Source organism: Littorina saxatilis, linkage group LG7, assembly GCF_037325665.1.
Source record: "Littorina saxatilis isolate snail1 linkage group LG7, US_GU_Lsax_2.0, whole genome shotgun sequence".
NCBI lineage: Eukaryota > Metazoa > Mollusca > Gastropoda > Littorinimorpha > Littorinidae > Littorina > Littorina saxatilis.
In genome coordinates, this window is record NC_090251.1 from 30,084,726 (window position 1) to 30,101,818 (window position 17,093).

Sequence of the window (17,093 nt, forward strand, 5' to 3'; positions counted from 1 at the left end):
GTTTCTGCAATGGGCCTATATAGTCACACTCTTTGACTCTGATTAAACTGTTGGTTGTCCATTCAAATGCCAGTTACCAGTGCCAGCTCACACAATTGAGTGCAAAACTAAGATTGTTTCATAGTCATTTTCTAGATTTCACGTACCTACTTGACATTTCGGCGAGAGATTTATTTCTCAGAGTCAACTTTGTGTGCAGACTCTCCTCGGTGTCCGAACACCCCCGTGTGTACACGCAAGCACAAGACCAAGTGCGCACGAAAAAGATCCTGTAATCCATGTCAGAGTTCGGTGGGTTATAGAAACACGAAAATACCCAGAATGCTTCCTCCGAAAGCGGCGTATGGCTGCCTAAATGGCGGGGTAAAAACGGTCATGCACGTAAATGCCGTGGGAGTTTCAGCCCATGAACGAACAAACAAACAAACCTACTTGACATAGATTTCTCCCAGTTCCTCAACCTCGGCTTCCTTCCCAGCAGCATTGAACACCTTCACTGCAACACAATAATGAAGGATGTTCAAAGCCTCAAATTAATTGGCAGAAGTCGACTTCACAAAGCTCGCTTCACTAATTATATATGATTACAAAATGTTTATATAATAAATTATAAAAATGTTATCGTATATAATTGATCCTCTGCCTCCCGCACAGTATCATGCCGTTTCCAATGCAGTTCTCATGAGACCAAATGATCTACCTAATGAAGCAAGGCTCGCTCTCATTTGCTCAACCTATGCCGTCTCTCTGCATGAAAGAGGGAAATCAATTTTGCCCAAGCAACATTAACACTGGCTATTTTCGTCCAACATTATTGTTACACAATATTACTTCCCTTCAAACTGGAACTGATGTTGGCTATGAAAGTATCTTGCATCAGTCTTCACCCAAGGACGCTGTCAATTATTTCTACTGTCAATTATTACTGAATCTGCATGTGGATTATCTAGCAGACAATATTGGACACTCTGGGAGTCATTTAATTAATGTGTTCACAGCAACAAACAAAGAGAAACATTGAACACCTTCACTGCAATATAAACAACAGAGACATGTAAAGCCATATATATATATATATATATATATAGCAGTAATACAGCTTCACTGCCACACAACAACCAAGACACTGAACCTTCAACGCCAGATGACCGACACCCACTCTAACTAAACATCTTCATAACAGTAACATTGTATGGGCACTTAACACCTTCACTGCATCAAAACAAGAGAAGGTCAATCAATGCAACACAACACTGAAAATAACCATGCTCACAACAGCCACAGAACACAATCCTAAGCCTTAATTCTCCACTCCCCTCCTTCCTGCAAGCCCCCTTCACATCAAAATCAAGTACAGTCAAACCTGTCTGTAATGACCACAGAAGCGATCAACAAAAAGCAGTCTTTATGGATAGATGATTGTTTTATGGAAAGGTGAATTACAGACAAAATAAAAACTCATCAGGGATCTTTTCAGGCGCTCGTTTCAGACAGGTCATGGTTGTTTTCGAGAGGTGGTCGCCAAGGCAGGTGCGACTGTAAAAAAAACTAAATTATGACTTGCTTGACGCTCAAACTTTAAAACATTGACAGCTTAAACTTTTCTTCAACTTAAAGTCAAGTGCTTGTGCGTGAAAGTGTGCACGTACCATTCCAGCCAGGCACAGGTTTACCGGTGACACCTGAGGGAGGGTTCAGATCCATGTCAAGTCCGTAACACGTTGAAGTGATGGGCCAGCCAGTTTCTGTCACAAATGTGGAACATTTAAATTATATCACATAACTGTCTTTCTGTTAGAAGGGTTAATCTTGTCAAATCTAAAGCTTGCTAAATATTTCTGCATCTGCATCTGCATGGGTAACGCCGGCAGAATCCAAAACTTTGGCTTAGTTACCGGCGGAACCAAACCTAATACACAGTCGAATCTCCCTTGGTCTTTTAACTATTAGTTATGTTTTGACTACATCTTTTCAGATAGAATGGGAATCAATACAAGGGTGATGGGTGATATTTATGTGTGTGTGTGATTGTGTGTGTGTGTGCGTGTGTGGTGTGGTGTGGTGTGGTGTGGTGTGGTGTGTTGTGTTGTGTTGTTGTTTGTGTTGTGTTGTGGTGTTGCGTGTGCGTGCATGTTTGTGTGCGTGCATGCTTGCGTGTGTGCATGCACAGTGATTCTTAAAAAAGTAACCTGACAGATGTTTATAAAACTTTACATGTGCGTTATATTCCAGACATTTTTTTAATTTTGTTGTTGCGATAAATGTATTCAAAGATGTCATATCCGCTTTATAGCAAAAGTTGAGGTGGCACTGTGGTGATCCCATTTTATACCTGTCTGCCACCAGTTGTCCAGGACTGGTGTCTGCAGCAAGTTCTTGGTCCAGTCCATGGTCTCATGATCACAGTGCTCACCAGCCACAAACAACACCTTAAAGCTGGGTCGCAGAAAACAAAAGTTGCTTTATTGAATGTTCCTTGCACCAGGTAGTTCCTAGTAATCTTGTCTTTCCGATCGTCAACCCCCCGCCCCCCCTTCCACCACTCTGCAATTGCTTATTTTAAGGCCAAAGACATGAGATGTCTTTTCAATATTTGACTTTGAATTTAGTTTGCTGTACAGTGGAACCCCCCTTTTAATACCACCCCCCCCACACACACACACACACACACACACAATTTAAGACGCCCTCCCTTTTTTAAGGATGTGTTTTCTCAGACTCTCTGTTCATAACCTCTGTAAATATACCCCCATTTTAAGACTCCTTTATTAAGACCTGGCTGATTTTCTCAGATATTTGGAGGTCTCAAAAAGTGGGGTGGGGAGGGGGGGGGGGGTGGGGGTGTTCCACTGTTTATGTATCAAGAACATCTTCACTACCCCATTGTGCTCCCATAATAGTGTTAACTACCGGATAAATTATGACCTAAAACTCAACCAAAAAATTATGCACATATATTTTGTTGCATTCTGCATTGATGCTAACAAAAAATCAACACTGTCACTAGTCCTGTACATGTATCACAACCAATGCTTACACTTAGCACGTCGCACCTATCTGTTACTTTGAATGAGATATTTACTTAAATATGCATGCATTGCATGCACTCACAAATCACATTTAATGCTTGCAAAAAGATGTGTTAATTCTAAAAAGTAAAACACAGGACAACTTTGAGGGGGTTAAAACAACAGTCTGCTCACATTCAATTCATGGGTTACAAAGCCATTTTGTTAGAAAAGAAAGTGCATAATTTACAAAGACCATATTCACCGACTATATGTTCAGCTGCGAGTTACTTTCATTGATTAATATCATTATCAGTATCAATTAATATCAGAACTCTTTTACTGAATACTTTACCTGTAGTTAAAAGCAACAGATCCATAGATTTGGTTCAGATGAGTACAGGCCATTGAATTTTAAGCATACAGCTAGCAAATCAAATTCTATAGCTAGTCATTCATCACAGCGATTCACCAACTACATTATTGTAACAGCCCAGCAGTGGTACACAGGAAAAATAAAAATTTGAGGTGGTTTCAGATGCTGAAGCCGTTTTAGCTACTACGGTGATATTTCGGATTTTAACTGGCATACAGGAGACCATTATTGAGCCCCTTTAAATAATGAGTTTGTTACCTCGCTTCTTGCCCTGTTCGCACAAACACCCTTATCCAAAAAACATCACCGCCACTCGACGCTTCCTACTAGACGAGATAAGCACTGTCAGCGAGGCAACCGATTGCATCAGACCAGATGCGGACACAACCATCCAAACATCAAAAAATTACCCGGCGGCATCATGCCGTTAGTAACTGTAGAGCCGAGAGGTAAGTCCCGCAAGTTTAAAACTGTCACGTGACTTTGGCGGGCCGAAACGGGGTTTTGTGAATGGCAATTAGCGCGACTTACAGAACAAACAGCGCCACCATGCCGTCAAGTGCCGCTAAATCTTTTCCCTGCATACCACTGCTGTACTACACAGGCATAAGAGACATAACATGTTACAGACAAATTCTGTCTTGTGTAAGCGAACGTATTCATCAACACAGATCTGTCATGGGATAATTAAGAGCTAGCATCTTTTCACTTAGAGTAAGACCAATTCCAAACTCAAGAACCCAGCTACTGTTGGATTAATTTTGTACACGGCATTAATATCAACAACTAGAATTAACTCAGACAAAATTCTGATTCTGCACTATATCAACATCTAAAATTACTTCAGAAACAATTTCCCATTCTGCACGCATAAAGCATGCAGCCATGCTGTTTGATTATTGGTATGTGTTCAGGTGGAAATATACGCTCTCATTCCACGTAAAATCCTGAAATATCTGTGATGATTGATGAATATACGTTCAATCTAAACAAGAAATTGCAAAAGACAATATTCGTATGTAGCATATAAAAGCACACCTGTCTGTAGGTAGATACTTCTTAGCAAACTTCCCTTCGGGATCCTGTGACAACACAGCAAAGCAAGACACAAAATCAAAACATGTCTTCACAAAATGAAAGAGGCAGTCCTTCTCGTGAAGACAGTGCGGCTCACCGTCTCAGACCTGGCCAGGCTTCTACATGGAGTAAGACCATCCCTCCCAGGGGCGTATCAGTTCATCCCCGGAAAATTTTGAAAAAAAGGATGCAAAATGGTGCAATCTGGTGCATTCTGAGGATGATCATTACCAGTTTCAGGCAGCAGATTTTGTCACTGATTAATACCCCAAAAAAAACACAATTTATTTTTTGTTGTTTTTTTGGCTGGGTTTCCGGAAACCCCAGAACCCCCCCCTCGTCCGCCCCTGCCTCCACTAACTTGGTCGCATACCAAAAATCAACACCCTAACTGCTTTTACAAAATTATTTCATAAAAAAATCACGCTGTGCACAGAGAGCACCCAGGCTATTCATTTCTTTTTTAATTGGCATGTGACCAAGTGGAGGGGTGTCTTATCCCATGTACATAAGCCCAGAAAGATCTGAGACCGTTTTCACAAGAAGGACTGTGCCTTTAAGCTGTGGTGACTGGAAAACCCCTCCCGTGCATCTCTGTCAAGTTCCAACAATGTTGAAAACAATTAAAAGTATGTGGTAAAAAAGGTTCAAGACAACATAGCATGCCATTTTATCGGTAAACTGAAAGGATTACAGTGGAGTCCAGCTATAACGAACCTGGGTATAACGAAATCCCTCTTTTAACAAACTGCCATTGATTTCCCGGCAGACAGCCTTCTATTTCTTACTTGTTACTTTCCGGCTACATCAAAACTTTTGAACTCATTTGCATAACGAACCCCTCTTTTAACAAACACGTTTTCATCGCCCCAGAGCCATTTTGTCTCTAAAAGTCACAAGGCTACAACGAACTGATGTCAATAATTGTCTCCAAAGACAAAAATACACAAAAATACACAAACACAAGTGCACATCGTGTGATGAGCGAACTCTGAACAAACTAACAGCGGGAGGTGCACGGAACAGATCAAACCAAAACCGAAAGTTGTGGTGACGTCATGACATTTTGCGATGTACGTCAGCGAAGCTCGTGCACATGTGGTCTGTCTTGCTAAAAACAATGGCTGACGAACATGGTTTTGAAATCTGGAACTGTTTTTTTGTTTTCTCCGATCCGTGACCGAGTGACGCGATATAGAACCACGCGTTCGTTTGAATCAATACTCTCCTCAGGCAGTGAAGTCTCCTAAATTGCTCAATACTGTGGACAGTCCGGAGTGCAGTTATGTCCCGTGAATGAGCGAGTCAAAGTTTTATCGTGAAAACTGACGCTTTTCATGCACCTCCCGCTGTTAGTTTGCCTCTCTCTATGGATTATATTATGAAGCTGTTGAAAACATGCAGAGATTGTACTCTCCAAGGAAAGATCGATGGGACGATCATTTGAAGGTGATTGGGAAAACTTGTCTTGAGGCCATTTAGGGTTGAAAACTCTACAGCGAATTACTGATATAACGAACTAAAATGTATCTCCCTTGAGATTCGTTGTACCCGGACTCCTCTGTATAACCACATCATGAGAATTGCATGGATTCTGCAGATCGACACAAGCAACATTGAGACAGAGAAGTAAAACATCTAGCTAAAAACTGCAAAGTAAAAACTGATATGACAAAGTTGGATTTGCAAAATGAAGGGAGGATATATTGTGATTAACACTCATTTACCCGCATATGTTATTCTTCCAACATCTCCCGCCCTTCTCATATCCTGTCATGGGCGGGGATGTAGCTCAGTCGGTAGCGCGCTGGATTTGTATCCAGTTGGCCGCTGTCAGCTTGACTTCGTCCCCACGTTCGGCGAGAGATTTATTTCTCAGAGCCAACTTTGTGTGCAGACTCTCCTCAGTGTCCGAACACCCCCGTGTGTACACGCAAGCACAAGACCAAGTACGCACGAAAAAGATCCTGTAATCCATGTCAGAGATCGGTGGGTTATAGAAACACGAAAATACCCAGCATGCTTCCTCCGAAAACGGCGTATGGCTGCCTAAATGGCGGGGTAAAAAACGGTCATACACGTAAAATTCCACTCGTGCAAAAAACACGAGTGTACGTGGGAGTTTCAGCCCACGAACGCAGAAGAAGAAGATATCCTGTCATTATTGTAATTAATCTGCATTTCAACGTGATTAAAGCATCTCTGGTCACATTGCACTTTTGGGCCAAAAAAAACCTATCTTAACAAAAGTGTATAATTTTACGCAAAGCAACATCTGACAGCAAAATTCAAATAAGGAGGGTGTAGAGATATTCTTTCAATGATTTTTGTGTCCTCTGGTTTTAGAAACAAAAACATCAGGAAACAAGCAAGGCAAGATTTAGAACAATTTATTTCAGAAAGCCACTTCAAACCGTGCTCATCTCACTAGATTTGTTCAATATTCTTATCAGGCTAAGTGTAAAGATGAATTTTAAAAATAACGGACGGGGGAAAAAGGTGTGTGTTGCTTTACAATATAACATTGTATTGCAATGCTGATATCTTCTCAAGCAAAACACCTTCAAAGCCAAGCAAAACATACAGTGCCACAACAGTCAAAAGCAAACCAGAAGAACTGTTAAGGCCTAAAAAAAAATAGGTGTGGTTACGGTAACCCGACCTACCCTATTTTTAGGGGCCGACCCTATAGCTTTTGATTACATTTGTCAAAACAAAACAAAAAAAACCTAGTGCAGAACACGCAATGAAAGCGAAAGCGCTCGAGTCGCACACTTATTTCCCTGTCAAGTAGGTTTAATTTGCACACATTAGAAAAAAAAGTTTAAAAAAAAAAAGTGATTGCCTACCTTCCTACCCTATTTTTTTTGGCTATGTTACCTTAACCACACCTATTTTTTTTTTGTGCCTAACCTACCTCTGCCCTGATGGCTCTGAGTGCAGTGGGGGCAGTGAACATTCCTTTCACGTTGTGATCGCGAATGACACGGAAAAACGTCCCAGGGTCAGGTGTGCCCACAGGTTTGCCCTGAAAAAACAAATCATCAAGATTTGTTATAACAATTGAAGCCGGAACAAGATACACCACACAATTCAAACAGTTGTAATCGTGAATGTGTATAGCTTATCATTTTTAGAACGTGTTTATAAGCAGTCTGCTTGTTATCGTTCTATATGTTGTTTTTGTCAAACGATTGCACACAGCAAAATGAATAAAACATGCTTAAACCCATTCAAACAGAAATAAAGAAATTCATTCCAAAGAACAAGAACTTAACTTTCAAACCATCTAATAAAGCACTCAAGTAACTAACAAATGCATTGTACTAACTTGAAAAACAGTTTGAACAAAATGAGGAGGAGAGAGGGAGTCCAATTCAATGTACAGTGGTACCTGTGATGAAAGGACACCCTAGGGACCAGCCAAAAGTGTCCCTACATTGCAGATGGCCTGTCATGACAGGTATACTTTGGTAGAGATAATATAACAAGTCGCGTAAGGCGAAATTACTACATTTAGTCAAGCTGTGGAACCCACAAAATGAAACTGAACGCACTGCATTTTTTCACAATGACCGTAGTCCGCCGCTAGTGCAAAAGGCAGTGAAAGTGACGAGCCTGTTTAGCGCGGTAGCGGTTGCACTGTGCTGCATAGCACGCTTTACTGTACCTCTCTTTGTTTTAACTTTCTGAGCGTGTTTTTAATCCAAACATATCATATCTATATGTTTTTGGAATCAGGAACGGACAAGGAATAAGATGAAATTGTTTTTAAAACGATTTCGGAAATTTTATTTTAATCATAATATTGTCATATTTTTAATTTTTAGAGCTTGTTTTTAATCCGAATATAACATAATATAGCTATTCTGATGAACACGTGGGGGAATTCGGGGGCTGTGATTGGATGGTATCTCCCGATCATCAAAGCATATATTGCTGCCAAAGTCGGCCATTCTCCGCAATATCCAAAAGCATATTGAGTAAAATGGCCGACGCATGGTTCCGGTTTACCCATCGGCGATGTTTCTATCGACAACAGCTTACACTGACAACTTAAAAAGCTGTTTCAACAACTGTGTTGTGAAGTCGAATGCACTTGGAGTCAGTTTTTCTTCCAAAGTCAGAAAGCGTGTAGCGGTGTGCATGTCTGCGCGAACATGATGCGCGTAAGAAGTTTGTCTGCTATCAAAACCTGAGATCAACGCATCGACGCAAAAACTGTCATTTTGTAAGTTTGGAACAACAAATCAAGGTCATAACAGCTATATAATCGCTATTGTGTTTTCAGCGTAGCAATAGGGTCCGATATTTAGACTCGAACAAGTATAATGCGACTCGTCTTCGACTCGTCGCATTATACTTGTCTCGTCTAAATATCGGACCCTATTGCTACGCTGAAAACACAATAGCTGTTATTTATATGTGTGTGGAATCAAAAAATGATTCAGACTAAGATGCACGTAATTTTGGATCGTTTTATACAAAAAATAATTGTAATTATAATTTTCAGATTTTTAATGACCAAAGTCATTAATTAATTTGTATGCCTCCAAGCTGAAATGCAATACCAACGTCCGGCCTTTGTCGAAGATTGCTTGGCCAAAATTTCAATCCATTTGATTGAAAAATGAAGGTGTGACAGTGCCGCCTCAACTTTTACAAAAAGCCGGATATGACGTCATAAACGACATGTATTGAAAAAATGAAAAAAACGTCTGGGGATATCATACCCAGGAACTCTCATGTAAAATTTCATAAAGATCGGTCCAGTAGTTTACTCTGAATCGCTCTACACACACACACACGCACAGACAGACAGACAGACAGACAGACACACACACACACACACATACACCACGACCCTCGTCTCGATTCCCCCTCTATGTTAAAACATTTAGTCAAAACTTGACTAAATGTAAAAAGGGACAAGAGAAGGTGTCCTTTTAAGGGAGGGTCCACACATCGCAGGTACTGCTGTACCTCAAACAGAACAGACGTGTTGCCGTGAAGAAGAGGAGCGTAGGCAATGTAGGAATGACCGACCACCCAGCCCAGGTCAGAGGCAGCCCACCACACGTCCCCTGGGTTCATGCCGTACACGTTGGACATGGTCCAATGCAGTACCACCGCGTAGCCGCCGCTGGGACGCACCACTGCCTGTAAAAGCAAAGAGAAGATATCTCACAAGAAGACTTTTTTTCATCTCTGGGAAGATATTTTCTTCTTGGTACAGGAGGATTAGACACTATATAAAATAATAATAATAATGGACATTTATTAATCGCCCTTTCTCACAAGAGCTCACGGCGATTTACATATTAATTTCTGCCGTGTGAGATGGAATTGTTTACACAATACATCACGCATTCACATCGACCAGTAAATCTCAAGCCATTACGGCGAATATTTACTTTTTACGGCCTGTTATTCCAAGTCACACGGGTATTTTGGTGGACATTTTTATCTATGCCTATACAATTTTGCCAGGAAAGAATTTTGTCAATCGTGGGATCTTTAACGTGCACACTCCAATGTAGTGTATATGTAACCCCACACAAATCATTTCAGAACACAGGAACAATTCTACCTCTTAAGATGACATTATTTCCTGTCAAATATCCTACTTGGCAGAGGGGGATAAAAAATAATGCAACTCACTTTATTTTTTGATTCCATCTTTTTAAGATTATAATGCCTTGTTTTAGATAAACGAGTTGGTTTCACAAGTTGACAGTCCCTGCAGCATTCACCTTCTTCTTCTTCTTCAGCGTTCCAGAATTGTCTGGTTACGTGTGAGCTCGTTTTGGCCATTTGAGTTCCCCATACTATACTCTGAGAGCATAGTCAGCTTCACTCCGCTTTCGTTGAGTAGGCATGCTGGGTATTTTCGTGTTTCCATAACCCACCAAACTCTGACATGAATTACAGGATCTTTTTCGTGCGCACTTGGGCTTGTGCTTGCATGTACACACGAAGGGGGTTAAGTCACTAGCAGGTCTGCACATAAGTTGACCTGGGAGATCAGAAAAATCTCCACTCTTACCCCACCAGGCGGCAGCGACCGGGATTCGAACTCACAACCTCCCGATTAGGAGGCCGACGTCTTACCACCACGCCCGTCGCAGCATTCACCTATTACATATAGGAGCGTTTCTAAGAGTATTGAATGGAAGAACACCTTACCTTTGGCATACCTGTGGTACCAGAGGTGTAGAGCAGGTAGATGGGATCAGTGGCACTAACAGGTACGCAGTCCACAAGTGAGGAACCAGCCATCTCCTCCTCCCAGCAGAAATCTCGCCCCGCTTTCAAGGGGGCTGGATCGAACTGAAATAAAAATTATTCGTTAAAAATTGATACTGATGATTTTCTGATTAGATTTAGCTCCCTTTACTGACAGAAAAAAGTGAGGCAAGAAAATCTTACCGCTTGGTACCAATGGAGACTTGAGAGTTGGATGACACTTGTCTAAACTAGTGCAGTGTCTAACCAGTTACACTGTTCACAACTTTTTACACAAAATGTTGTACATTTTTTTATGTCACACGCTTTCCTTATTTGCCACTACTAAAGCAAACGTGTGCAAGATTGTATGTTACACGCTTTGGAGCATGTGCAAGAACGGATTCAAACTCAAAATCGTCCCTCCAAAAGCCCCAAAATACACACACGACTTTTATTTCTCCTGCTGTTATCGTTTCTTCACTTTACACATTTTTCAACGCTGAGAATACTGAGAACGGCATCCCAGACGACAGAAGTTTCCATACGCGAATTTAGCTGCCCTTGGAAAGCGGCTCGCTCAGGAGGCCTGTTAGTCTGAAACTAGAAGGACAGAGTTCTGAACATAGATGACAAAGACCCCGAAAAGAACAAACATTTCGCGGATGCAGACACAGAAAGACGTCATGAAGAATGCGATGCTTCAAAAGATACAGACTGTGACGATGACTGTGACGTCATTCACATATACCGAGACGTCATTCATAGTTGTTCGTTCACTTCCGTCAAAAAGTAGATCTCTCCACAATGGCTGCTCCTGTGTTTAGGTTTGTCAAGCTTGAGTACGCAAAACGTGTTTGTTCTCTCCTCTGTTGAAGCTGTGAGACATAAATGCTATTCCGACTTGGTCGTGTGACAGAGTTTTCTTCCACACTCGATTAGCTGATGTCTAACTCAGCCTGACGGCTTCGTTAGACAATCAACGTAATCTCGTGTGGAAGAAAACGTCTGTCACACGACCAAGTCTGAATAGCAGGTACTGTACTAGTGTAGTCAAAAACTAAAGATGATGTGAAATAAGCACATTCACTGTTTCAAGCTCTTTAGAATAGAACCAAGTACAGCAACAACAACAACAACAACAAAAAATGTCAAGCTTCAATCAAAGATAAGAACATGTAATTTAATCGTGTTTTGATTTCTGCCTTATAAAACCTCATCTTTTAACAAAATACAAAATAAAAGAAACGTCCATTCCTCTGATCAAACTCAAAGTTGAATCATTTAAACCAAATTCATTACTGATCATCCACACAATGCATATTCCAGTACTCCTAACATACTCACATGTGGTCTGTTGAAAATGATGCAACTGGAGGGCTTGAATTCGCTGAGGTCAATGGCGCCATCTAGCATGGGCTTGTAGGGTACCACCCGAGTCGGTTCCACCCCACAGTTGGCGCTGATCACAACCTTTGGCTGAAACAAGGCACCGAGCCTGCCTCACTGCATAATCACCTGTGTAGCTTCATTGCAAAACCGGCGGAGATTTTCAAAGCGCTAAATAACAATTACTGAAGGAGGGCAAAGTCACTGTTTCAATAAAGAAATCCAGTCGAGGAAAAAGTGCAGTGTGTTATAAACTGAGTTTAAAAGATGGTTTTCATTTGGTTAATGGAAAACTTTCTTTATTCAGTAGAAACAGGCATCCATAGCTCGATCTATTCAACATTTTTAATCTTGAATGTGCTGACGACTTGTCCATAACTAAATGAATCTTATAGAAGAAGTTCTGCACATAGCTCTGCATTATCTCACGAGAAGCTTAAATAGCCACACACTTATAATAATAATAATAATAATAATACGAATATTTATAACGCGCACATATCTCACCAACAGGCGACTCAAGGCGCACATACACTCGTTCACACACACGGAGACTTAAAGTCACTAGCACACACACACACCATCAAACATTAAAATATATTATCTGAATTTCAAAGATGACATTGTCATAAAAAGCTAGTTCCAGGCCTTGAATTTCAGGGACCCGTCTCTATCCAGTGATGTACATTTTTCTAGCAGCCTTCAGGACAATTGTCCTGAAGACTGAAAATCAATAGGACACAGTGTCCTGAGATTGCAATTTCAATAGGACAAAAACACGACTCGTAAAACCGCATTTAAAAAGATTTTTCAGTTTAAATTCTTCCACCTTCCGCGACTGTCACCATAACTCTCCACTTCAGTCGACGAGTTCGTTCTCGGTTGACGTTGTTGTTGGTTCAGCTGAAGCCACAGTGGCTGGCGAACGCAGCATGGACATCAATGTCTGCTGATTTTTTTTATCTGCTTTGAGCTTTTTTTTCGGACCCATGTCGTTTCTCTTTCATTTTATTTTCGTTTGAACGCACAACGGTTTTTCCGGATATTATGACGAAAAGTAATGCCTTGCGCATGTGCGAACATGCACGGGTGGTTCCCATTGGTTTAAACGATTTATTGCTGAGCCAATGAATGCACTCGAGGCACCATATGGGTTCGGTTTTCTTTTTTTCTTCTTGATCCAATTAGAGGATAAATTAATTCAAAGAATCAGATCCCATTTGGTGCCTCGTTCACTCAACAAACTGGTCACACGCAGTGCATACTTTCGCTTGGCAAAACCGAAACAAGCTTTCCTCTTGAAAATTGAACAGTCCGCATGTCCGCTTCATTGTCAAAAACGATCGGACCCTTGACCACTTCTTCTGTAGGTTAATCGGACCTGTGTCCTGCTGGGGTTAAAGCTATAGGTCCTGGGGAAATTGGATCGGTCAGAGACCGGAGACCGACTAAAATGTACATCACTGCTATCAAATGTTCTACAGTGGAACCCCCCTTTTAAGACCTCCAACAAATCTGAGAACATCAGGTCTCTTCTTCTTCTTCTTCTGCGTTCGTGGGCTGAAACTCCCACGTACACTCGTGTTTTCTGCACGAGTGGAATTTTACGTGTATGACCGTTTTTTACCCCGCCATTTAGGCAGCCATACGCCGTTTTCGGAGGAAGCATGCTGGGTATTTTCGTGTTTCTATAACCCACCGAACTCTGACATGGATTACAGGATCTTTTTCGTGCGCACTTGGTCTTGTGCTTGCGTGTACACACGGGGGGTGTTCGGACACCGAGGAGAGTCTGCACACAAAGTTGACTCTGAGAAATAAATCTCTCGACGAACGTGGGGACGAACTCACGCTGACAGCGGCCAACCCCGCCCAAATCAGGTCTGAAAAAGGAGGGAGTCTTAAAAGAAAGGGAAATTTACACAGGTTATGAACAGATAATCTGAGTCAACATGCAGGGCCTTAAAATGGTGGCGTCTTCTTCTTCTTCTTCGTTCATGGGCTGAAACTCCCACGTTCACTCATGCTTTTGCACGAGTGGGTTTTTATGTGTATTACCGCTTTTACCCGGCCATTCAGGCAGCCATACGCCGCTTTCGGGGGGGGGGGGGGGGGGGGGAGTCGGTGGGGTCTAAAATTGGGGGGTCTTGTCTAATAATAGGGGGGTTCCATCATATCACCACCAAGAGCTACCTCTGCATGGTTGACCCTGGTGGCCAGCTCCTTGGAAGCAAAGCCCCCGAAGACCAGGGAGTGTATGGCGCCCAGCCTGGCACAGGCCAGCATGGCTATCACGGCCTCTGGAATCATGGGCATGTAGATCAGCACTCTGTCCCCCTTCTGCACGCCATGCTTGCGTAGCACTCCTGCCAGTAGGCTCACCTGTGGGAGGGAAATATTGAGAGAAATTTTATTTTAGCAAATAAATGTATTTTCACTTTCTGTTTAATTTCCTCGATTCTGTGTTGAGGAGTTTGCTTCTTATGAACTGTTGTAAACTTTTTAATACATTGGGTTTTTCTTCTTCTCTATACTGTGTATGTGTGTGTGACTCAGACTCTGTGTGTGTGTGTGTGTGTGTGTGTGTGTGTGTGTGTGTGTGTGTGTGTGTGTGTGTGTGTGTGTGCGTGCGTGCGTGTGTCTTATGTGTATGTGACTTTGAGCATATGTATGTGTGCATGTGTGTGTGTGTATGTGTGTGTGATATCATTGAGAAAGACAAAGTGGGGCTGCGATGAATCCGTTAGTTTGCCTTATTCTTTGCAGGAAAATGAATTTCACTTCTCATGTAACTCAAAATACCAGAATTATCTTAATTACATTCATTTCATCCAAATAGTATACCTTTTCTTGCAGTTGTTTATAAGTGATGTGTGCAACAGAGGCAGTAACAGGACTGTCATGGATGATTGCTGCCTGGTCACCGCGACCTGACTTGACGTGACGGTCCACTGCATTGTAACATGTGTTCAGCTCACCACCGACAAACCTGCAATGTAAAAAGTATTGAAAAAAGTCTTTCATGCATATTTTGCAAAACAGAAAGTGTTGTTAGAAGAAAAAAAATGTTTCAAGCCATCATGGATATAATGGCCTCTGGAATTATATGCAGGCAGATGAGAATAAGATTTTTTTTCGTAACTTAATTTAAGAACTCATTTAACTAAGTTTTGCAAAAAATTCATCGATCTTCATCACGCAAGTTTCCCTTGAGGTCACATGAACTTGGTGAACACACATGCTCAGCGATCACTATTGCCAGTGACTTTCGGCTCCAATGTTCAGATTTTTCAAAGAAAAGGGCATCATATGAAGCCGACACTACATAATATATATATATATACACACATCGGAGTCAGTTCATCTGAGTTTTTGTTAGACTCATTCTGGGGATCAACTCTTCCAGAACGCTTGAAAATCCCTGCAAAGTTAATAGCAGTGTATTTCCACACATCATATACTCAGCAGAATTTAAGGGGTCAATACATCTAAGTGCATTTCCTGCAGGTGGACTTCTTGGTCACAGGGAATGTGCTGGGAGGAGATCCTTGTGAAAAAGAGATCACACTCAAGTTGTGTGCCCCCCCCCCCTCCCCACCCTGAGCCCCAGCCCACCTCCCACCCCTCCCACCCTAGGTAATCAATTCGGATCTACTCAATTGAATGATCACATGCAGAAGTAATGTTGGCTATGGCATAAATCACCCCTAAGCTGTTCTGCATTGCCAGGCATTGAGTGCAGAAATAGGTGACAACCATGCACTATCAAACTTTAACCAGGTCATGAACTGCAGGTCATAAACTGTATACATGTATGCATGCATGTCAATTGATTGGCAGATTGCCCAACATTCTCAATTCAGAACCTCAGACATAAAAAACGGCTGACATTCAATGATTTTTTCCCAGTATACTTCTTTCCTGATTTATGCTGCCTACAGACCATCGTGTGAAGGGAGGATTTGAATTGTCCAACACTTGGTCCCATTTTTTGTGCCACACCAACTTCTCCGCTGCTTCTGCCCAAAAGTCGTCTGGCTGCTCAATTGATCGTCTAAAAACTTCTTCATAACGATTACGACATGCAGGTGTGGAACTTAGTGCACGACACTGAAAACAGTTCTGATCTTGCGACAGCCACAAAAGGCGTGTTTTCTGAGCATGACAAGAACGTTTAAATGCTTGAAAACCACCCCTCCAGCGCAGAGCTCGAATGTAACCAGCCATGTTTAGGGTCTGTTGCAACCCATCTCGTCATCGGCGCTTTTCCGGAAATGACCTGCGCTTTGTTGGAATTCCAACAATGGCCGCCATTGTAGGAATTCCAACTTTGCGCTACGCGATTCTAGAAATGTACCGCGCGCATAGTGAGAATTCTGCTCTTTCTTAGAATGCGATGTAAAATGATACAAGTCATGATGGCCTATGGTGATCCTTGTGTTTTAAAGTGATCAATGCTTAGTCTTGAAAAAGCAGATGCATTGTATAACGCACCAAACCAACCGAATTACAAAAAGCAAAACACTTTTGATAACTTCGGCTGGCTGTAACAACACAGTTCAACGACCCATCCCACTCGACCAAAACGCACCAATTTTACGTAATTTTTAACGTTTCAGATCTTACATTTTACAACAACAAAAACACAACAAGAGTGTTCTGATACTAACTTTTCACTGGTAACTATCGATTGTAATAATTTTTTTACTACTCAGTCTTAACTGATTGTATATTAAACCAGAGATCTGTAAACTCACACAGTCTCTCTGGGCTGCAGAGACAGCATATTACGTCCCTTTACTGAGTAGGCTCTTGTCACTGCAGTGGTAATCTAGGCTCTTGAAACGTAATTTGCAAGTCAGTCTGTGCGCTATATTGATGTGATTGATTGTTGCAAAATGTTGATTCAAATTAAAGATGATTTCAGCCTGTTGTAACAAACTAACACTCTACTCTGAGAAAAAAAATCATTGTGTTCAAAATAGATCGAGACAGCAGCAACTAGCTAGCTGCATGCG

General features: G+C 41.7%; 1 protein-coding gene across 3 annotated transcripts in view; it reads right to left on the reverse strand.

The window, feature by feature from the left end:
- Positions 1-16,316, reverse strand: part of LOC138971125 (acyl-CoA synthetase short-chain family member 3, mitochondrial-like) — a 28,678-nt gene extending 12,362 nt beyond the window's left edge. For all 3 annotated transcript variants that reach the window (XM_070343750.1, XM_070343751.1, XM_070343752.1), the window contains exons 1-11: positions 16,019-16,316; positions 14,920-15,064; positions 14,269-14,457; positions 12,034-12,165; positions 10,648-10,791; positions 9,445-9,621; positions 7,379-7,489; positions 4,423-4,466; positions 2,333-2,436; positions 1,650-1,745; positions 433-496 (exon numbers count right to left, since the gene is read on the reverse strand). In XM_070343750.1, coding sequence (XP_070199851.1) covers positions 433-496; positions 1,650-1,745; positions 2,333-2,436; positions 4,423-4,466; positions 7,379-7,489; positions 9,445-9,621; positions 10,648-10,791; positions 12,034-12,165; positions 14,269-14,457; positions 14,920-15,064; positions 16,019-16,302 — 1,490 coding nt within the window. In that variant the 5' untranslated portion in view covers positions 16,303-16,316. The remainder of the gene's footprint in view (positions 1-432; positions 497-1,649; positions 1,746-2,332; positions 2,437-4,422; positions 4,467-7,378; positions 7,490-9,444; positions 9,622-10,647; positions 10,792-12,033; positions 12,166-14,268; positions 14,458-14,919; positions 15,065-16,018) is intronic.
- Positions 16,317-17,093: the final 777 nt, after the last annotated feature.